This window comes from Pagrus pagrus (genome assembly GCF_965226575.1).
Source record: "Pagrus pagrus genome assembly, chromosome: 17".
Taxonomy (NCBI): Eukaryota; Metazoa; Chordata; class Actinopteri; order Spariformes; family Sparidae; genus Pagrus; species Pagrus pagrus.
In genome coordinates this window covers 24,725,977-24,749,043 of record NC_140201.1, presented here as the reverse complement: position 1 = coordinate 24,749,043, position 23,067 = coordinate 24,725,977, and the positions used below count along the sequence as shown (strand labels likewise).

Below are 23,067 nucleotides of genomic sequence, written 5' to 3'. Positions count from 1 at the left end.
TGCAAGGGTCCAAATTCGGAAGTTTTTTCACAGGGAGAATGCCAAGAGACACGCTTTGTACCTGTCACAAACTGTATTCAAGCTATGATTAGCTGCTCCAACACCTGACAATTGTAAATGGGCTGCCAGCAGCCAGGTACTAACTGTCATTTTGATAGGCACAAGCTTTATGTGGACAGAGCCATTAAAGCGTAGCTTTAGGGTGTTTTCACAGTAGGTACGATTGTTTTGTACCGTGCCAGGCCCCCCTCCCCTGTCTGTCAGCTTTCACATTAGTAAGTGCCTTCCGTATGAGTACACTTGCGTGTGTCCACCTAGTTGGTAGCAATCCTGCATCCTGTATCCTTCATCTGTATATCGGTTGTGTTATGGATCCCATTCTACTTCTCACGCAACCCACCTTGGAAATGTCTGTTTTCTGCGTTTTTTGAACTGTAGTTATGCAGGTAAAATACTCCCCTATCCGGCCTCTCTCCCAGTCTTCTGCTGCTCCTCTTGTGGTCACTCATCCTCTGGAATCACTCTTCACTGGCAGAGTGTCTCCGGGCTCGTGACGGTAGAGACAGGCTGCAACCAGGCTGCCCTGCCGCTGCTCAACCGCCTGGTCTTTCCGCTCTACCTCACAAGCCCAGAGACACTGCAGCTGGTGTGTTTTATGATAATTTAATGGGGCAATTAAGCTTGTTTTAGTTTGGTAAAAGAGAGAAACCTAAAACCTGATTTTTTCAGTACAAAAATTGTTCTCTTGACATTATATGAGCTTATTTTGTTTACTTATTAGACTTAGTAGTGAACGTGCTTTTATATCCTCCAGCTGAAACTATGGGGGCTATCAGACCAGGCCTGTTATGGTACAAAGTGGTATTACGAGACATCTTTGACATAATGTCAACACATTGTTTCTTCACACTGAAAGTTTTGAATGTTTTAACCTAAAATTCTGGCCATTTCTTACAAATTGCTCCTTTAAACAAAAAAATCCAAAAAATAGTTTAGTTCATCTGGCTAAACTTTGATTGTTTACAAGCTGTCTGAATGTTGCCCTGTTGGACTTTGTGGTAGTGATGTCATCACTGTATGTCGCTCAATCCGTGCCACGGTGAGTGCAATGTTACCATAGCATTAACTAACAGCAATGATGGCCAAAACTATGGAAACAAGACCCAAGTTGTAATGAACCAGGAATATACTTTACGTTACTGTAGAGGTTTGTACAGGTTTCCTCTTCACTGACCTACTGAAACTCATACTTCATACAAAGGAACCCAACATAACCCTAACCCACTGTGATTCAGCGCACCCATAATTTAGACCAGCTGGAGCAGCTTTCAGCAGCTTCTACCTCTGACTCATCTTCTTGTATTCTGCTCACACTGATGATTTCACCAGCCACAAACAAATGCAACTTCGAAACAAGACTGAAGGCCGTGACAGAAGTACCACATTACTACGACCTCCAGGCTGTGCTGATTTCTGACCTTTCTTGGAAGTCAGTTTTCATCTGCAGTGCCACCGCTGATTCACCAACAGTAAACGGACACAGATTTTAATTTGTCTTCAAACAAATACAGGAAAAAACAGTCTGTCATCATAAGAAAATAAGAAAAAAACCCTACAGAGCAGAGTCACTGTACATAGCCGCACTTCCTTGATGTGGCAAACAGATACTGAACAGAGTTGTTATCAGGAAACCATGATTAGCTATCCATCATTATGACCTTGTAGATTCAAAACATCAGGGACATATCAACCTGTACAAAAATGTTAGTGGTTAAAAACTGCAAGGGTAGAGTGAACATCTAGGGAACATCTGATCATAAGGGCTCAAAGTTGGAGAAAAACAGGTAGGTGTATGAACATAAAGATATTGACTCTTAACAGTGCAGACTTAATGTCATTTCTAGGCAAGGGAAGTCACATCAGCCACTTGTCCTTCTCCTTGTTGAAGTTCTCAGCCCATTGGCGTGTAAGCTCCAAGTAGTGGTCTGGGTGGTTGGGTTGGTAGTCCAGGTACAAACGGGTCACTGTTTTCTTGGGTACAGCCTTCTCTATCTGCGTGCCTTCGTGCCATTGGTTAAAGGAAGTAATGGTGACGATTTCTGGCCTGACAGTCAACGCTGCCTGCAAGGATGTCTCGTAGTAACGTCCGTTAACCCTGTTCCTGGTGTTGTGGTTGTTCCATGGCCGAACGGCTGTGTCCACGTACCCTGGACCAACACTGGGAATAAATAGCAGATTGTTTGCATCGCAGAAGGTCTTGATGGCTTTCCAGTTCTGGTGGGATGAGCCAAAGGAGAAACCGTTGGAGGCAAAGTAGGTGTAGATGCCATCAAACCCGCTAGCTTGGATGTCGTGCTTGTGGCGCTCTTCAACAATAAGGGCGACGAAAACGCCGTCGTAAGGCGTGCCTCTGATGCTGTGGGAGCCTTTAGTCGTCAGAAGCTCTGCCCAGGACTCTGGTGGCGTAAGGTAGGAGTCATAGACATAAAACAGAGGCAGGACTCGCCCTGTGCTGGACCTGAATCTGTAGAAGGCGCCATGCTTTCCGTATCTGAGAAACACAAGATGAGATGAGGCTGAGTATTTCAAGCAATATGCGCAAAAAAGCATTTTAAAGATACTATATGTAGATTTGCTGTGATTATAATGTACTTCTGCTGCTCATGTTAGCTTCTACTGGCCTAATAACTCTTTGTGCCCCTTCTTGTTCAAAGGATTATTGGCGGCATGCTCCGCTTCGTGGTGTGCTGCCAATGGGCCTTTTTCACTTCTTACTAGCACTAAGATCCACCAAATGCAGAAGATTGGAAATGTTCTCAATCCTAGACAGGGGTTTGTTTCCTGTATCGAAACAGTGTTATCAATTACACATGATCAGGAATAAATGAACAATATGTGACGCTGTGAGGTTGTGTTGAATATATATATTATGATTGGTAAGATATATGATCACCACAAATATGGGACTATCCAACCAGCATATTATTTTACCTTAAAGCTGCAATAATCAGTTTTTTTTTGTTTTTTTTTGCTTCTTGGGGGCCACAACAAGCTGATATTATGGTATTTTAAAGCTGAACTGGCTAAAATGTCAGAAGAGAGTTGCCTATATAGACATCTATACATTAGCATGCATCTGAAGTTGTGTTTCTGGTGACATGATTCATGTATTCACTCTCAATCTGCCTCCTTATGGTCTTTAGAAACTCCTGATCAAAATACCTAGCTTTTTAATTGGTAAATATTCTGGCTAACTTTGTCTGTATATAGTTTGGTGCTATGCAGATAATGTGCATGGGGTTTGGGGGAGCTTGTTTTCTAAAAACAGCTGCCTGTTGTAAGTGGAAATGGGGTTAATAAGTGCGGTGGGACACAACCAAAACAATAAATCTGAGGGCCGTAAAACCAAAACATTAACCTGAAGTTGCTGAAATGCTCAACACCTTTCAAACGTTTTGATTACTGTTAATCTAAAAAACATCAATTTGTGCAGCTTTAAGGTCTGTGGCTACAAAGATACTAACTGCAGTAAATGGCTCTGGCTTCATTACCATTTTAAATGGGGACAGCAGTGACTACAAGTTAAGCTAAGAAGCCACATATCAGTGATGGAAAGACCCTGAAGTTGAATTGCCATTTTCATTCGTGTGACCCAAAGTCAGTGCATTAGCCAGGCTAGAGGCCCAGGCTACCAATCTTATTGTAATCTGTATTTTTCTTTGATTGTTAAGTCATCGTCTTGCGATTGATGCTAAAATGCCACACATGGCACCTTTAATACAGCTAATATTTCACAGGTTGAGTTTGAGTCAAACATTCAGAAAATATTTATGCTTTTCTGAAACCATCATCCCTTTTTCTCTCTACATATTTGTTTCATCTCATACAGATGGTCAGCACAGTGGGTTTCCAAAAATACTGGCAGCAATATAAAGTCAACTCCAACTTCTAACGTGGGCATTGATTTTACTCCAGTCTCGTATCTTTATAAATACGGCTTCAGTGAGCCTCTATTCTTGATCCTAGCCACAGCATGACATCATGGGCTTATTTTATTATCATACCACTACTGAATATCTGATTAGATGAAACACTATCTGATTAGCCCCACAGCCTTGCTCTTAAAGCTAACATAGTTTATATGCAGCTTTAGTTATGGAAAAAACTCAATTATTTAATGTTTTGAGGTGGACCAAGAGTCAGCTCCCCTCTGACAAACAGTCAGACTGCTTGAAGTCAGAGAAAAAGGTAGCTGCTGATCCATTACAGCCGGATCACAGGGGAAACATCTATATTTAACAACCACCTTCCTCATCTTCCCTGATCAGACTTCATGTTTCACCAGACTGCCAGACTTCTAACGTCAGCAGCCACTGATATGGATAGCAGAGCTCGACCCTGTGGTCAGTGAAAGGAAACAAGTCTGGCACGGAGGAAAGTGGAGGCAGAGGAAAAACAACTTACTTGTCAATAATGTATTTGATGTTGTCATGCATGCTCTGGTCCGTCCGTCCTTTGTATGGCTGTATGTGAAAGGCCACCTGTGCAAAACACATTTGAACACCGATGTTAACAGAGAGATTATAAAAGCACAACACAAACACAAGCCTGAAACACAGAGGGTGACACAGTGACACTGAGCTCTCTGTTGTTCATTATACCAGTGTATTATTTGTTTTGATGGACAGCCAGTATGAAGGCAACGTTTAATTAGTATTCTGTGGACCTCGCTAATTAGTTGGTCTGTGAAGCACAGTGTTGATTGAAGTGTCATTTTGTGCCGACTGTGGAAGTGCTTCTTTACGGTATTTGCATATTTTTGTGTGAATACTCAAATATCAAATTGCTCAACATTAATACAGCATCATGTTCATTTAAGGAGCAATCCAAGCAAATCTAATGTCAATTTGAGGAAAAACTAAGGTTTTAATGAGGAGCTGTGCTTGCACTATTTTATATGTGGCTGTTCTATTTACAATTAGGCATAAATGATGTGTTTTTACATCATGTCGGGCTCTGGGCTTAACTCCTGTATCATGAAGCCAGCCTGCCATCGCAGATTAATACGACCCATATTTATGTTTCCAGTTAAGCAGTGACCTCTAGTGGCCATAACAATTATAACGACAGCAAAGGAGGAAGTCAGGCGAAGTAGTACACAGAGTGTCAAAGTCTATAAAGGGAGGAGGGCGACAGTACATGTGGCCAGTTATTTGTTCTTGATATTGTTTCCAGACAATGACATGGCTGGCTAGCTTGCTAGTCTTGATCTTAAACATACCACAAAATAAATTTCTTGTTCGTCAACTGTAAGCAATGTTATGGACTGTGAATCTTGCCTGCATAACGTTAGCTTTCTGGCTAATCACTGAGCCAAAGGGTTGTGAGCTGAGCGGACTACTTTATCCCCCCTCCCATAATGGACAACTCGGGCACTTCCCAACCGCACTTACGCTGTTATTCCATCACTGCAGTCCAGAATATCATGAACTGTTTGTTTTTATGACAGAAATGATCTGTTTATTAGCTCTCACAATTGTGAATTTCACTTCTGATTCTACACTGGAACAGACAGAAGAAAATATATATTTCAAAGTGTTATGATAGAAAAAAATGATGTCAACATCAAGTATCAATGGAAGCAGACACAAGACCAAGTTAAAAACGTGGCATGAAGACTGAATCCTGGTTCTACAATTTTGAAACACAGTGTCACCCTCTGGAAGTCCATAAACTTTAGTGTCTCTATTTTAGAACAACTAATGTTCCCAATGGACACCTTCAAGTATGCATAAAACACCATGATTCACTTAATGCCTTGGAAAAGTCAAAGTGCACACTTTTAGTCTTTTGTTCTACAACACTTTAACCATGAATGGTCTTAAAGAAGACACACGACTGACAACTTTTGGACTTTTGTGGCTGAAATGTCGTCAATCATGTCCTTGTACAATAAATGAAGCACTGGGAACAAGACAGACTGCAGTGTGCTAGTGCTACTCTTTGGTGCTGATAGTTGTGGATGTGTGTGTGCCTCTTGATGACCGACAGAGGAGACGTCTGACACATTTCTGCAGAGAACTAACACAATTCTACAAAGCATTACATTACATTACTACAGCTCACATTGATCTAGAGCCTCAGATGCCTTCAAATCTATCAACACACACTGCTGTAGAGCTTCTGTCTCCCTGTGTTCAGTGTTCAGTTAAACCTTGTTGTATGTAAAAGTATGTCCAAAAAGTACTTTTAAAGCAAATGTCCTCCCTTCTCTTGTCCTGTAAACGTTTTAATGTTTTAATGTCAGCTGGAAATAACTTTAACCAAAGAGCCAGATTGTTTTTTATCAATTTCTCCTGCTGATCTAACAATGCATGTGAGGGAGGTGTGGGTGGCCAACAGTTATCTGTTGATAACTTGACAACTCACTGGAGCTCTGTACTGTGCTGTATCCCCTGTGCTACGCCTACTGTTGTTTGATCCAGTCATACTTTAAGGATTTTATTGAAATCTCTCTTGTAACTGAAGCCCATCCACATATTTACTCTGGAACATGTCACAGTACTAGAGCTAAGACACTCTTATTTAAATTTCACTGTGACTACACTAATGTCAAATCTCCTTGCTAATTTTAATAATGTCCATACTCCATTGAATTGTAGTAGTTGCAATGGACAGTTTAACAACAGGATCAAAATTGACCAGCACTCTAACTAGCCTACATTACCCACAATGCAACTCTAATGCCACATGACCGCAGATTCAGGTGAGTTATGCTAGTAGCAGCTAATGTAGCCTGGAGCCTCTGGCCTGCAGCAGGAGCGAGGAGCAGCTACAGAGGTCTGCTGTGCTCACTTCTTTCTAACTCCACACCAGCAGATTCTCTTTCATGTTCAGGCTTCTTCTGTCTTCAGCCTCACCTGATGCTGACTCAAGTGACATCACTTGAGGATTTTTATCAGTCAGTGAGAGACTTTATACAACTATGCCATAGTCTATCTCCTGCATCGTTTACAACAGATCGCACCTTTATTCTCCTTTTGTTTTATTTTCTTCTGTTATCTTTGTAATCAGAAATGTTGCATTGCCACCAACAACTGTTGACACGTATTACTACATATTACTCGGCAGAAAAGGGATCATGTCAACGTCGTGCTCACATCTGTGTCCTCATGCTAGAGCTGATAGAATATGAAATATAAACAATAAAGGGATTAGGTCATTAAGCAATCTACAGCACCACGAGTGCTCACACCACAGGGCTTGTAATGTGGAGTATTATTTTAAAATATATAAATTCAGTGCAGTTATTTTTACCTCTGTGTCTTTTCCTACTTACCGGCACAGAATGACTGAATGTGCTCAGATTCTTGCATGTACAGCGCAAGATTCTTGTGTATGCCTGACATATTTGGTATAAAAATAATCTTCCATTGGAGAAACCATGGTCCATGAGCCATCAGTCATCAAAAGATAAAACAGGCAGGACAATCCAAAGTGTCCTATTGCTATGGTATAAAGATAGAAAGAGACAGAATGGGAGACCGAACCTAAATTTAGCCCGCAGGATGCTGAGGAATTCTTGAAAATGGAGCTGAGAGGGAGGAGGAGGAGGAGGAGGAGGAGGAGAGAACAAGTGGAGCAGATGCTCTCCATCCCCAAAGGCTTGTCCTGTACTGTCACGTCATCTGTCAACACATCTGACACAAGGTGACGTCTATTCCACTGACCCGAGTGTCTCAGAAATCCTTTATAGCCACCTCGAAGTAATACTTAAAACTTCAAAGAGTATCTAAAAAACTCTCTTTTGAGAGGAACTAAATTATTAAATGAAAACCACCAAGAGTGGGGGAGTATGATTTCACATAAAACACTGTTTTGTTCTTTGTCAGGAGCCGAAAGCTGAATGATGGATGCCCAGCTGTCATCGAGGATAAACTATGGTGTGCTTGTTTGCTTCAGTCACTAAAATAAAAAAGGTCTACTGCAGCAAAACGGAAAACACTAAAGCATTGACAGAGCTGTCGAGCCACAAATACCGAGCGCTCGACGCCCACTCCATCATTCAAAAGAGGCTGCAAGGTCTTCCTAAACAGTTTCCATGGTAACGCAGCCATGTTTGGTGCCCGGGCTCGGGCTTGTCAGCCGTCTCGACTGGTTGGAAATCATGAAAGGCCAGCGAGGTAAGACGCTGCTCAATCTGTTCCTGTTTGGCTGAATGGAGCGTGGATGGATGCGAATGAGAATTGCTTTGTGTGCTCAGATTCCCTCACGCTGTGATGCTGACAGACTCTCATATTTACACTCCCAGCCTCAGGTGTATAGGCCGCCGCAGTTTCTACCAATGTTTGGCTTTTCTTCAGTTGATGACAAACACTAACCTGAAGCAATGTTATACCATAATGTTGGTATGCGCTACATTAAATAGATGAATTCAAGAGTGCAGATGCAAAATACCAAAGAATGGCCTCAAAGTCTGTGCAACTTTGCTTCTTGAGATCTCAAAATGAAAAAGGTATACCCAGAATCACCTGAAACACTTAGAAATCCTGCAATGTTGTCTGAGTTTACTGCACATAACACATCTAGGAAGATTTTCTGGTTATACCTTTAAAGTGTATGTCATCATAATGTGAATTTTATTATGACAGTTTGCGCTCACACAAAAAAATCAGCTATTAACAGCCACAGTGGGGGTGTCTTTGTTGTTGTGTGAGATTTTGTGGGATCTGTGGCAGCAGAGACTGGTAATAATGGAAGTTTGGATAAAAAAGTCTTTGGCATGGATTCATATTTACAAACTGGGAGAGGCTGTTTAACTCCCGTTTAAACTACTAAACAACCACAGTTAGGTTTTATCTGCACTGTCGATCATGTTTTACACATCTTGCAGACACAGAGCAACATCAGCATTCATTAGAGTCATGGTTCTGTCCACTTGATGAATGACCAAAATGTTTCTATTTTGGCTCCGTTTTAATCTTCACTCCTGAGAGAAATGAGTCTTTAATTGCTGAATGCTCCACTACGTTTACTAGCTAGCTGCTGACTTAATCTTTCTGCCAATTAGAGCTGGGCATATAATGTACAGTGCTTTTTTACTGAAAGTAGCTGCCTGCTGTTCCTTGGTACAAGGTTTGTGAGAGCAGTGACACAGAACCAAAGTAGTACAGGTGCAGCCAAACCAAAACAATGTGCTAAAAGAAGGTAAACCTCTGTGGGGCTGAAGATAACTGCAGAGTTGGGTGATAATTATCTGTGTGCTTGTCACTGCAAACAAAACCTCCCACATTACACAGTGATTTGACTGACAGCCCATAAAAACACTGATTAGTGCAGCTTCATTGCTTCATTGCGAGACTTGATTACAGCCGCTGCTCATGGAGATGCAGCGGCCGGTAGCTCCTTCAAACTTAGCCACAATTTTGTTTGTGATGTGTTTTTCCTTTCGGCTTTATCGCTGAAAAACGTATGACAGAAATACATTCAACAGCATTGTAGAAGATTGTGCAGATTTCAGATTAAGAGCAGTGGACTTGGAGATGATCACTGCCCACGGCATCTTTTGAACCAACCTGACCAGCTGGACCGAATAGAGTCGGGGTAAGAGTTATGCTAAACCAGCTTGGACTGAAAGCTGCTCCTGGCTAATGTCCTGTTCCAGCAGAATGAAAACGACTAATGGGACTCAACAACACAATGCAACAATGTGAAATCACAGACTGTTGAGCCCACATTTCTTGTACTCGAGGGGCGGACCATGTTCCGATCCAACAGAGCGCAGGACAACATCAGGACGTGGAGAGGTGGACTCATTGATGCTTGGCGCTCAAAAGCAGTCAAAGTCGATGGACAGTGTTTACCTGATATCAAACTTTTAAATACGAAGAGGCCGACCATGTCATCATCGCCATCTTGTTGCTGCTGTTTACATTCAACCTGACCCAAATGTAAAAAATGCATCACAGAATGATTTCCTGGATGTATACATGTTCATATGTATATAAAGAACTGCTTATATGTTGTTTGTGAAGCATGTTACAGAAACATTTTGTCATGTTACCCTGTGTTGTATAATGTGAAATAAATCACCATTACCTTGTTTTTGTTACCTTGCTGTTACCTTAAATCCAATATACTTCTAAGCATATGTGAGTGTTTACTATTAAAGGAAGAAAGGCTCGATCAGTCTATTCTTATCTTCAGATCTATCTACACAATTGTTATTGCTTTATCATTTAAACAAGAAAGCTTCCTTTTAATAGTAAGAGGGCGCAGAGTTTTAATCCCTCTGTTCTTGTTTGCTGCTAGCATCCTGACATTAACATTTCACTGAGCAATCAGGGTCAATCTATGTTTAATTAGTGAGGACAGAGCACTGGAGGGGATTATAGATCAGCCTCTGTGTGTCCTCCTGTATGTCAAATGTGATGGTCCCCTTTTACATCAGTGACACCAGTAGTCTGGGCCGGATTGCGTTTGGAACAACAATCCCTCCTCACACGTCATTTTGCTGTTGAATATTGACAAAGGAACTCATCCTGTGTTAAAAGCACTATATCATGACATGCAGGGCACACATATATGACATTAGCTGAGGAAACACACACACACACACACACACACACACACACACACACACACACACACACACACACACACACACACACGACTGGTCACAAACACAGACTTCAGCCTGTGTTTTTGTCAGCAGCAGCTCTGGTGCACTAAAACACTGGAGCATTAGCCCTCAGGTCAGCTGTGAGATACACACTGTTGTGTAAGTCTGACTGAGACACACAGAGAGACCCAGTTCTCAGTCTAAGACTTCCATATAAGGAGCAGCAAAGTAGACTGAGGGAAAGCTCTTCTGTCCTCTGAGTGCTGAATCTACAGCCTGTCCGTGCTCAGCTTGTTTTGCCACTGCTGTCTCAAGCACCTTCACCCTCTCTTGGCTTTATGATATCTGACCCCCCTCAGCGCTAAAGTAGATATGAGTTTGTTAGATGGAGTGGTGCAGTGAAAAAGAAAATCTCCCCTTAAGCACCTTGAGTCTTTAAAGCAGCTATTGGCTCAGGAGTCTGACAGCAGAACATTTTCATCTCTCCGGAACGTCCATGTTACTGTAAATGTCAGGTTTGAGGTCAGAGCATCAGAATTATAGATGCCACTTGAACCCACTGGGGAGGGAACCAAATTCCTCGCTGTCAGGAGCTTCAGTGGACCAGAATGCAATGCAGCTGCAGGACATGCTGCATTTTAAATAAAGGGCACGACACACTTTTCTCAACTGGAGAAAATGCAGGAACCCGTCACACTCGCATTTAAATGCAAAATAAAGCTGTGTGAATGTTTTACTGTGAGTTCACAGCCCAGCCACAATAATACATGTTGACAATGTATGTATGTTTCTGCAAACCACAGATATGTACAAACTTCATATTTCTTTAGGTCCAATTTAAACTCTATGTTGTGATGAGCCTGTTCTTATGGTCTTGTTAGGTTGGGACACAAAAACCACTTGTGTATAATGTTTTCACTTAAAACAGCAGATTTTTGTTGCCACAAACGGGGCTGGACGTGTCCTGATGTTTTGTTAGGAACACCTGGTTTTGTTGAAACAAACACAGCTGGAAAATGTCCCAATGTCTCATCAAAAACATCCAATTTTGCCACCACAAAAAACTGATCTCCTGATGTTAAAGATATCTGGTTTGCTGCCACAAACATAACTGAGGATGTTCCAACATCACATCTGGTTTTGTTGCCACAAATACAGCTAGAAAACGTCTCGACAACTCAGGAATAATATCCAGTGGTTTCACCCGTACGAACGTTGAAACGCACTCTGGAACAGTGGTCTCTGGCTTGGCAGCCTTCTCGCCTTTGACTCCAGATCTGCGCCTCCCGACATGACAGTCAGCTCATATACATGTAATGTAAACGTGGTATTGTACAAATGTCACTATGATTCATATGTCACACACAAATTTGAATGTATCCATGGATTGCAGAAACGTTAAGTGTCAGAATTTTCCTCAGGTGACTGGGCTGGAGTTGAACCTTGGTGAACACTTTGCACTGTTGACTGGAAGCTTCAGTAACTTTACTGTGCTGACTACTGAGGGAACAGCTGGTAACTCCACAACAGAGTCAGTGTGTTATAATGAAAAATGAATAAGTTGGCAAAATATGAAAGTTTGGCAATACGTGCATTTTTGTATATATATTTTTTTTTATTTGAGCTCCTCTCATTATGTTCACATTAGAGGCTTTCATGCCACAAACTGGTTCCCTCATGAAAGATCCACTGTATCCACTTCAGGGTGTAACACATATCTGATACCAATATAAACTGACACTCATGCCAAAAAGACACAATTGACAAAAATAGGCACATCGTGTAATTATCTGAATATAATTAGGTTTGACTAAGATGTCATTTCCACATAAAACTACTACTGCTCTGCTCTGGATGATTTCCTGTGGGCCAAAAGTATGACAATGGAGATGTGGCTTGTTTTTCATCAAGTCAACTTTAACATATGATTATTTCAGCATTCACTGGAGGCCATAGTGCTCAATGAAGCATACATCCTACAACTGACATGTTGGTAGCATCTCTCAGGATATGATTTATGTCCAGGTCAGAACTGACATGAATCGACTGCGTGCAGCTGTCTGCTTTTCACACTACAATCAAACATTTCCAGATGTAGGGTGAATACATAGCTGGTGATACAATGCTCAGATACATGATGTTCTCAGGTTAAACATTTAACTGGCACTGGCAAGTCATTCATTCTGTAAATCATCAGAAAGGAAAAACATACCGGTTGTCTCACCAGTTACCTTGATGCTGTGCCTGTGGGCTGCGTCCATGACAGCAGGAACCAGGTCCTCGGTGGGCTCCCCGTGGTCGTCCGCCACCCCGGGAGGGTACCAGGACAACACCAGCACCCCTACAACACCACAGCATGGGGAGGAGGTTTGAATGTAATGAACAATGTTGGAAGTTGAGGCACTGTTTTGTTGGAGGATTGAGGTACAGTATATGCAGGAAATGTAAACTTGGATGTAAAGTGTAAAAGTAAATTGTCACCTTCAGTCAATGTTCCAGTGGAATTTTTAAAAATGTATAAATGAAAATGTAAATGATTCACATAGATGGAGCTTTTCCCTCCTTTTCATTTCTGCCTTTGTTTCAATAATCAGTCTTCCACTTAATCTCTTACTCATTCCTGTATCCTAGCAACTACGTCCATATTGGATGACTCCACATATGACAGTTTGCGTCCAAAGCCAACATTCAGTGCCAATGCAGCAAGTCATGTGCCCTTTACACAGCTAGGTGGTCAGTAAGCGTGAGCAGGTTGGGGTTGTGGGTGGGCTGTGGGAAGTAGGAAAAATATTACATTTAATATTATATTGTGCTTAAGTATAACTCAGCCAGCATGAACACAATGTTCTGGCTTTATTTGAAGAAAACAACTGTAACTGTTTTCCACAGCACAAAGTGTAATCATGCTTTATACTGCTACTGTTAGGATTTCATTTGTTTCTACCCATGCCACAAAAACACACTGGCATTAAAGGTTACCCAGGCTTTTGCATTTCAAAGTGGTCTGGTGTTTGTGTTGCTTTTACTTTAATCACAAAAAGTACAATCATCTAACTTAGACCAGGTGTGGACGGTGCGTTGAGGCCACTCTGGTCCAGCCGTCTGTATTTTTATTATGGGAATTTGGGGCTTTGGCAACCTGCTGGGTTTTACATTCGACAGTTTAAAACATGAACAAATGCTGATTACTTTACAGGCTGTTTAACCAAGCTCACTACCTGCTTCAGTCAGTAGTTACTCAGGTGATTTACCACCCTGTTTGTATTGAGTGCATTCAACAGCTCACAAATACTTACATATTGCACCTTTAAAACAGGTTTATTAATCTCATAGTACAGACTGTATTGTATCTTAAAAGTTAACTGAATAAATTAAAAATCCAAACAATTAAAAAATGCAAAGATTCATTCATTATTTATGTGTGGGGTGAGGGCCTTTGGGGCCCTGGCTCCGGCCCTGCAGGAGCGTCAACATGAAACAATAACAATGGCAGACTGTAAATCCAGTGTTACAACCAGTACCTGCTGCAGCTGCTTCTATCTGGGACATATGCGACTCCAGCACCTTTGGGTCCCTGGAACTGTAGGGTCCCAGCTCGGGGTAAAAGCTCGAGGCTATATCCTCTGGAGGTGCGTGCTTTCCTTGGGCATGGCTGGCTGCGATCTTGGGGTCCCAGTGTGGCACCAGCACATGATCCCAGTGAATGTACTTGTTGTCCATGCTGGGAGAGCCGTACCACAAGTAGTAGAAGATGTGAACGTCATAGAAGATGCTGTAATCTCGGTCTGATTTGGTGAAAACCACCTTAGTGTCGCTGCTGCCCATGTGGAACTGGCCCGGCGACACCACCACGTCTTTCACGTCCAGCCGCCTCCTGTCGGATCTCTCCCCGATGAAGTCCATGCCGGGGGCCAGGTCCGAGAAGCCGTCGCTGGGTTTCAGCGTCCTCAGCCCCATCATGGCCCCGAAGATGAAGAGGGTGAAGAGGAAGAGCGCCACGAGAGCTTTCCTGCGGAGCCGAGTCATCGTCGCTGTCCGTGGTGCCGCAGAGCAGCCGGTCCGGCAGGCAGCAGCAGCAGCAGGAGCAGGAGCACGGCTTCCTCTCACAGCGGACCCGAGGGTGCAGTCATCGTCTGTCAGCGTCGGTCAGGCAGGTGGAGGAACGCGTTCAGTCACTGCAGCGGCTGGCGCATAATGGAGTCTGACAAACACACAATCATCTCATTTCACTTCCATCACCAGACCTGAGGATCTCCGTTCAGCAGGCTGCATCGCCTCCTGCTCGCCTCCGCACAGCCATGATGATCGCGTCGCGTTTTAGTCTCTCTCCACCGTTTCCTCCGAGAAGTGACAGTCACTCAACAGTTCCCTCATGTCCCGTCAGAGACCAGCAGCCGGTGTGGTCACAGTCGAGGCTTTTGTCCAGCTCGAAGAAAAGCCGCTCTGGTCACCGTGTGATTGCTGACTGTCGGTCTGCTCCTCATGTTCCCATCGAGCTGCAGCCGCTGCCCGCCTCAGCCCTGCCTGTCGGCCCGCTGTCTCTGCGCTCTCATCGGGAACAGTCGTACCCGAGATAAACACTGTTTTTCTTGAGTGTTGCTGCTCGACGTCGGAACGGAACATTTGTGTCTGTGGTGCTGGCGGGAGGGAGGTGGGATTATCCCCGACCGGAAGCACATGTATGAGGCGTGATTAATGCCACACAGAGGGTGGAGGTGGAGGTGGGGTCTCAGTGTAGCAGTTGGGGTCAGTCTTACATAAAGAACATTAGGTTTAGCTTACAGAAACAGCGGGCTGTGAAAAGTGAAATGGCAAAATCCTACCGTATCGTTCTCCTTGCTGATGTTTTATTTTAAACAAAAGAAAAAATAATTCAACCTTTAATTAAATCTAAAAAAATCACTGAGGGCAAAATAAAAGCACAAATTAAAAACAGAATAGGTGCAAAAACGTGATAACAAACAGAAGCAACGAACAATCACAGAGCGAATAAACAGAATGGGTACATACATACAGAAATATGACAGTATACCAATCAAAAAAGGAGAAAAGTGCTTGAAAAATGATAAGAAACTGCGAGCAAATGAACATGACAGAGCACAAATAAAACTGAGGTGCAAATAAAGCACAGCTCTCCCATCAAACTGTTTATTGTTGCCACACGGACGTTTCGGGCTGGACGCCCTTCTCCAGCGCGCATTCTGGCAAAATCACAGTGAAACTACACAGGTGTGCTAATTATAGGTTATCCAAACAACAGACACACCCCAATAGAGGGAGCCGTGTCCTCTTGAAGGACCACACGGTCTCATACAAACAAAACAACATCTCACAACAAAATGGCACCTGACCGTATCACAGAAACAACACGGCACATGTTTATTTCACAGAACAAGTCAATGAAATCGCCTCATTCAATCTCTTTGGAATCAGAGTGAGTCTGCCCTCTACACGTTCACGAGCAGACAGGACGGCAACAAGAATGAAGGACGGCAGAAACATGCTGAGCCTTCAAATATGAGACCACTTAGTATTACCTGCTCACAGCCTATCTTTACAAAGTGATAAGGATGCAAATGCTAAATACTCAGTAACGACCAAAGTATTGTGTTTTACTTCCCATGTAATTACCAAACCTCTGTATTTTTGCAAAGTTGTGAAAGTTTGTCTCTGGGGAAGCATAAAAAATAGTATATATTATAACTTAGAGCTTCTTTATAACTAGTAGCCTTAACTGCAGGCTTCCCCTTTAAGACAGTATACACAATTATCATTGTGTTTGATATGCGGAGGTGTAATCCAGGGTTAGCATTATGTTTCCCTAAAATGCATTTTGATCGAGCAAAGTTGCTGAATGATTGTAATTCTTTGAGACACAGTTGTTTGCAATGATACACAACCAACTGGCTACACTTGTCTCTGCTGCAGGTTGGTTATATACCAGCCAAAGAAAATGCAGTCCTCTCGACAGTATCTCTCCACGATGTGCGATGCACTTCTTCAAGAGCTGGATGAGACAGAAGAACAGCTGCAAAAACAGAAAACCCTGAAAGAAATTATATCAACAGGAAAAAAACAAAGAGAGAGCAAGAGAGGCTGAGAAAGTACAGCGATGAAGCAACTCTCAAAGATTGCAACTCAGGTGAGAAATAATACGAAGAGGAGGAAGAAGAAGAAGGACCTTCAAACAGATTATGAGGAGCTGCAAGTGGCACATATACTCAGAGAGGTGAAGTTCACAAAAGCTCCAGAGGGAGAAGGACGAAAACAAGACGAACGGGATAGGATCAATGTGTCACACAATGAGATCAGCCTCAGGTATGAAACTGATGTTATTAATATCAGACAGCAGGCTAACACCCTTCAGCATGAGCTGGAGAAGGAAATGCAGCAGAAGAAACTGGTTGAGAAAACTGTATGAGGAGCTGCAAGTGGCACATGTACACAGCCATGACAAGTTCACTGCTGACCTGCAGGTGGAGGAGCACAAGACAAACTGGAGAGGATCAGTGTGTTGAGTAGGAAGTCAAGTCTCATGCAGACACAGTGTCTGAAGGCTGGTGTGTAACGAACATCTTGAGGGCTGAGCAGGAAGCTCTCCGTCACAGGATGACCGAAGAAATCAATAATCTGCCGCAAAACATCTTGGAGAAGGAGAGATGTTATGAGAGACAGCTGGAGGAGCTGAAAACTCAGCTCAATGTTCAGATCTCACTCAGCCTTCAGCTCTCCACAGAGCTGAAGGCTGAGATGTAAAATGTAGCACATTGTCTTTCTTGAGATGGGAACAAATTTTGCCCCTCGAGTGGTATTTCATTGTTTGCAGTGTCAACATGGTCTGTCAAATAGCCTGATCAAGGGGGACATACAATTCATTCAATAATGAAAACTAACTGGCAAAAAGAAAAACTCTAAGAGCTATGCTAGCTGTTTGAAGCTGTACTTGAACAAACTTATCAATGTCAGCATGCAAACACGCTCAGAAGGAGAAGGCTGATATGTTGATGCAAAGTTAAGTTTATCATGTTTGCTGGCTTAATTTAGTGTGTTTGAATGGTAACATTAGCTAAATATTACAGCTGAGGCTGATGTGAATGTCTTTACCTTTGATATCATTTATTTACAGTCGGTCACTTAGAAACAGGTTTGAACTAAAGACCATCTTCTGACGGGATCACACCAGCCACCATGCTGTCAACATGTTCACGTTCTGACATAAGAGTGAGCCCACGGAGTAATCATCTCTACATTAGTACATGACATCACACACATCTTTGAACGCTGCCTTCATTTTTTATCTCAACTAAACACCTGTAAAGGTTCATGACTGCATCTTGCATGGTTGTGACGCCAGCACACTGACAACAGCATGTCCTTCTCATGTAGTGTTTTGGCTACCCTGTAGATGGGCCATGACAAGGGAGTACTGGGCTGTGTCAAATATAAAGTACATTATATTTCACACATTAATGTCAATGGTTGTGAAACAGTCAGGCAAGGTCTGCAGGCTGCACTTGTTGGTACATGTTCTGTCTTTATCAGAGCAGTGATTTGATTCACAGTCATGATCTCACTATGGACAACATTTCAAAATGCTACTTTAGCAGGACATTCACTACAATGCCTCAGTAAATAAAACCTTACATTTTGTTATAATACACATTTTCTTTTAATGTTATCATTTGCCATCACTGTGGCACTAATCACCCATCATATGGCTAGTTGTTTCTTTTCTTGAAAAGGCTGTGTTTAGTCTCACAGATACTCTCTGACTCGCACCTGCAACAGCTGGCTGTATCCTGTAGAACTCCACAGCTATCTCTTTCTGTCAGGCCCAGAATTGGATTGCCTGCAAGACAAGACCACACATCACAGTCTTCTGTCCTATAACAAAGAGATTCAAAACAATGATACACCATTGTGTTAACAGTCACTGTTAATAGTGCAGTTCAATCTCTGTTGATGTGGTTAATCTTACCTTTTATTCTGAATTCGACAGTGAGAGCCGAACACCTGATGTGAGTTTCTGCTCTATTGTATAACACACACATCTTCCTTTGGATCATGTATGACTCAGTGTGATTTTCTGTTATTGCTTTTATTATGATCATGGGTGATCTCAGAGAAAACATGCTTGAGGTGACATCTAGTGGGAAAGATGATAAATCTATTATTATTAGTATTACCTGCAGGCTTGGGGGTGTAGGGCGAATAGATAATGACTGAATTTTCATTTTTGGGTGAATTTATCCTCCACGCTTTCATCAGTGTGCACTTGATGATGTGCATGGCTTATTATGGTTGGATATGCATAACAAATTAACCTCATGCACTCTCTTTCAATGGCCTTGGGCATTAATCAACAAAAGTATCTTCCTCATATATAAATTATTTGTATTTTAAATACTTAATCAATAGACATGAGATGCTGACAGCATTGGCTGTCTAAAATATGGACAGAGCTGCTGTGTCTGAAAAGTGAAGCCAATGCAGAAGTGCCTTAAACCTGCATTCTTTCAGCCAGTGGAGTCAGATTGCACGTAAGCTTATGAAAAAATGACCCTAATTCTAACTTGATTTATTACCACAATAAACGTTTTGTTATTAGTGAGTTTATGCTCTCGTCGCTACATTCAAGTTTTTTTCATTACAGCATGATGTTCATTTGGTATATTGTGTTCCTACTTGGAGTAAAATGGAGGATAAAGCAGGGTATGCTTTAGGGCGTCCCTACCTTGCGATTGTCAAGTTGCTGCCCATAATATCCTCAGGTTCTCAGTCAGGTCATCAGGATATCCTGCCCAGCTCCACCCTCTCGCCCAAATATGGTGACTTCTGCCTCCAAAAAAAACATGATCGTGATGGCCATAATGCCACACCCGAAGCTTCAAAATAGCATTCCACACAGCGATACATGATGTCACGGTGGGTTTAGACTTGGATGTGAGAAATGTGACGAAAGGAGGCTCTGAGTGGAACTGTCCCTGGTGCTGAATCAGTCCTCTGTTGCATACAGTAAACCAGGCTTAGTGTGACAGAGGCTACTGATGAGCTAATGCATGAATAGAGCAGTGTCTGTCGTTTGCCTCTTCCTTTAGACAATTTATTTACATCTGTAGTTAATTGCATCTGTTTCTAATTAGGCAGCAAAACTCAACAGCAGTCTGAACTCATACTTTCAACATCAGACTGTCATTTGTGTCATTTTTTGCAAAGACCTTTAATCAGATGCTTCTTTTAACCATATCAACAGACACCAAAGAAAGGATTATTTAGATGTGATCTATTTTGAGTCAATGTAAAACAATTAAACATGAAAGCCTACAGGCAGACACTGTATGTAACAGATTAGGTCAATGATGAGGCTAGAGATATTATGTATTTTCCTTATTGTCAATTAAAATCCACATGAAGACTGAAAGCAGACTGTATTGTGTGTGTATCAAAGCCTGACATATCTTATTTTTCCATTGTTGTCCAAAAACTAAAACACATCACTGAGCCTCACTATTGCACTGGGTGACTGTTCCTTCATAACCATGGACACACATGCTGAAGTTCTTTGAGTCAATCCCACACACTGTCCTGCTGCTCCACATATTCACTAGATCACCAAATGTGGATTAATCCACTGCTAAAGTAGTCTCCAACAAACACACTGTATCCTCCTGTCTAATGTTTGATGCAAACAAAATGGTGGATTTTGGTCTTTTAACAGGATTTGTTGACAATGAGAAAAAAAATACAGAACACCAGCCTTATCTTTTAAAGTGGCTTTGTGTGGGATTTGGAACTGGTTTTCACATTGGCGCCACCTGGTGGTATTGTCAAGAGTGACCCTGTGATAGACAACAATGCAGGCGAGCACAGAGCTGACCAGGGGAGAGTGAGGTTAATGGGCTGAAAGCAGAACACAGACTGCACCACATGAAAAACACACGCAATGCAGCTTTAAAAATCTACAACAACCACCAAGCTGGAAATAAAAATAAGTCAATTTTCTGTTTCGCTTGATGGTAAAGTCCCCACCCAGAATCTCGTCCTGTTCACTTGACAGACAGGTCCCTTGAATAAACAAGGCTTCAGCATGTCATTGTGTTCTTGGCCCCAGGGTGGCCCTAAGCAGTCTCTCTACCTCCCCTGTTGTGGGACGGATATCTGTCACAACATGGCAGCGCATTATAGATTTGTTATTGATCAGGCTTATTGATTGATTTCGCTTTGAAGGAGAGGTGAAAGGTGAGCTGACAGGCTTCCCATGGGGCCGCTGCTTATTTCCCCCCCTCTGCTTTTCACAAACGCCCAGGCTGTCATTCCTAAAGTGTGTTTTAAAGTACACATCACTACATACACAACATAAATACTGCGGCCTTCACAGTACTTCAATATGTGCGATACGTCCAACATTTTAGTGTTGAAGACTAACTGTCTCAGTGACATAACAGCCTGTGTGGGTGTGCGTGTGTGTGATGACGGCTGAGCGAGCACGTGCCGAGGCTTTGTTCCCACAAGCCCCTCTGGGTGACTCGGGTCACCTTAGGGTGGCCTGTTCTGTCGTGCAGCAGCCGGTGGGCTTTTCCATTTCCATGATGACTTTCAGAGGGCCTCTGGCTACACTATTAAACGCATGAATGGAGGTAGTCATTTGGTTTTCATCAGGGAACACCTCTCTCGCTCTCTCTCTCTCTCTCTAACACACACACACACACACACACACACACACACACACACACACACACACACACATAGGCAAAATGTGAGGATATTAAGCTGCACTTATGTACAGGAAGTCAGAAAACTGCTGGCTTTAGCTCATTATCTCTGCACACATGCATTGTAAGGACGTGTGTGTGTGTGTGTGTGTGTGTGTGTGTGTGTGTGTGTGTGTGTGTGTGTGTGCGTGTGTGTGTGTGTTCGCTGGTCATTACAAGAAGCTCCATGACTCAGCAGTGACAGGAGCAAGTTTGCGGTCCTTGAAAGCAACTAATTACCGATTAATGAGTGCGAGTGAATGACTCCAACAGGCCACCGTATGTCTGTTCACAAACTGTAACAGGTGGATGTGAATCACCTCAGCAGAGACAATGCAAGAAGCTTAACTTCATCTGCAACAAATGTGATTCATCCTGAAAGAATAAGGAGCAGGGAGGTACCATCTGGTGTCTAAGTTACACCTCTCAGTGTCACTCATCACTATCGAACACATACTGTTCATCTAGAGAACATTGGGGAGCAGTGTGTCCTGGTGACAGGTGACAGCTTGGTGACTGACATTATGTTTAATACGTTATTACACTGTACTGTTTTAGTTTATTAGATATGTCAGACAGACAATTGTGATAGACTGAAGAACATCACAAACAGTAATACAACAATGCTTTTAATATACTTAGTAAATCACTAATTTAGCAGTGAAAACACATCAGATACCTTCATCACAAGCTCATTATCTATCAATTTAAGGTGTATCAGGGTGTATATGGTGTTTTCAAAAGGCCAGAACTAAAACCCTAAAACCAAATTTAGCAGACTTAAAGCTTTCATCCAAGTTTAAGATGCTGATTGATAATGTAATGGACTGTAATACTGTAAGGGGTATTCAATGGACTTCCTACAAAAATAACATAGAAATACATGTAAATTGACCCATTAAATTTCAATTAATGTCCAGATTCAGGGGTTCAACCCAAATGTGGAGTTAATTAAAGGATACATTAATAATTATATTAAAAGGGTGTTTTAGGGATTATTTGGATGATTTAAGTGTTTTCAGCAGCTAAAAACAATCCTTCAATTTCACCTGAATTTTCACCTTGAAGGTGTAAATTAGAGACGGCTTTCATGTTAGATTGACATTACTCTGAGTACCACAGTATTGTCTTTGTTTTTTTAAACTGACACTTGATTCCTTTGACTTATATAATCTTTAAAAGCAATGCCATCATGGTCACAGTCATACTGACATACTGTACTTTATACTATACTCACCTTTTTAGAGCTGCCTTTAATGTATAACTCCTCTTTTAATGTTTTTAGTGTGTTGTTTTTATCATTCTGCTTTTTAACCTGTAAAGTGTATTTGTGTACCCTGAAAAGCACTATATAAAATAAATGTTCTGTAATCAGTAAAATTCCAGTGTGCTTTTGAGCAAGTGAATACATTTAATTTTAAGTACATTTATGGATTAAGCCTATATATATTAGATAATCTTGCTTATGTTGACACATAACACAGTCCCTGTGTGTGGTGGAGGGTGGCAGTGGGCGGAGTGATATCCTTCTGGACCTTTGGGTGCAAAGCTGATGCTGTAATGTCCAAAGCTCTAATTGGTCATTTTGGCTCCCTATCTTATTGACCAAGTGTGATTTATCTGTAATTGGAAATCACGTGGACTTGACCGAAAAGGTGTTGGTGTGTATGTGTGTGTGTGTGTGTGTGTGTGGGT

At 42.2% G+C, this 23,067-nt stretch overlaps 1 protein-coding gene across 1 annotated transcript; it reads right to left on the bottom strand.

Annotated features, from left to right (window-relative positions):
- Nucleotides 1–1,530: 1,530 nt before the first annotated feature.
- On the bottom strand, nt 1,531–15,278 carry maneal (mannosidase endo-alpha like). Its single transcript, XM_084380158.1, has 4 exons — nt 14,143–15,278; nt 12,853–12,962; nt 4,465–4,541; nt 1,531–2,551 (listed from the first exon to the last, which is right to left on the bottom strand). Exons 1-4 carry the CDS (start codon nt 14,645–14,647, stop codon nt 1,915–1,917), a joined length of 1,329 nt encoding a protein of 442 aa, XP_084236284.1. The 5' UTR covers nt 14,648–15,278; the 3' UTR covers nt 1,531–1,914.
- Between the last annotated feature and the right edge of the window lie 7,789 nt (nt 15,279–23,067).

Coding starts and splice junctions, on each gene's coding strand:
- maneal (XM_084380158.1), bottom strand. CDS start 14,647: ATGACTCGGCTCCGCAGGAAAGCTCTCGTGGCGCTCTTCCTCTTCACC. Junction 4,542..12,852: donor CCCACAGGCACAGCATCAAG/GTAACTGGTGAG, acceptor TGTTTTGCACAG/GTGGCCTTTCACATACAGCC. Junction 2,552..4,464: donor ATCAAATACATTATTGACAA/GTAAGTTGTTTT, acceptor TGTGTTTCTCAG/ATACGGAAAGCATGGCGCCT.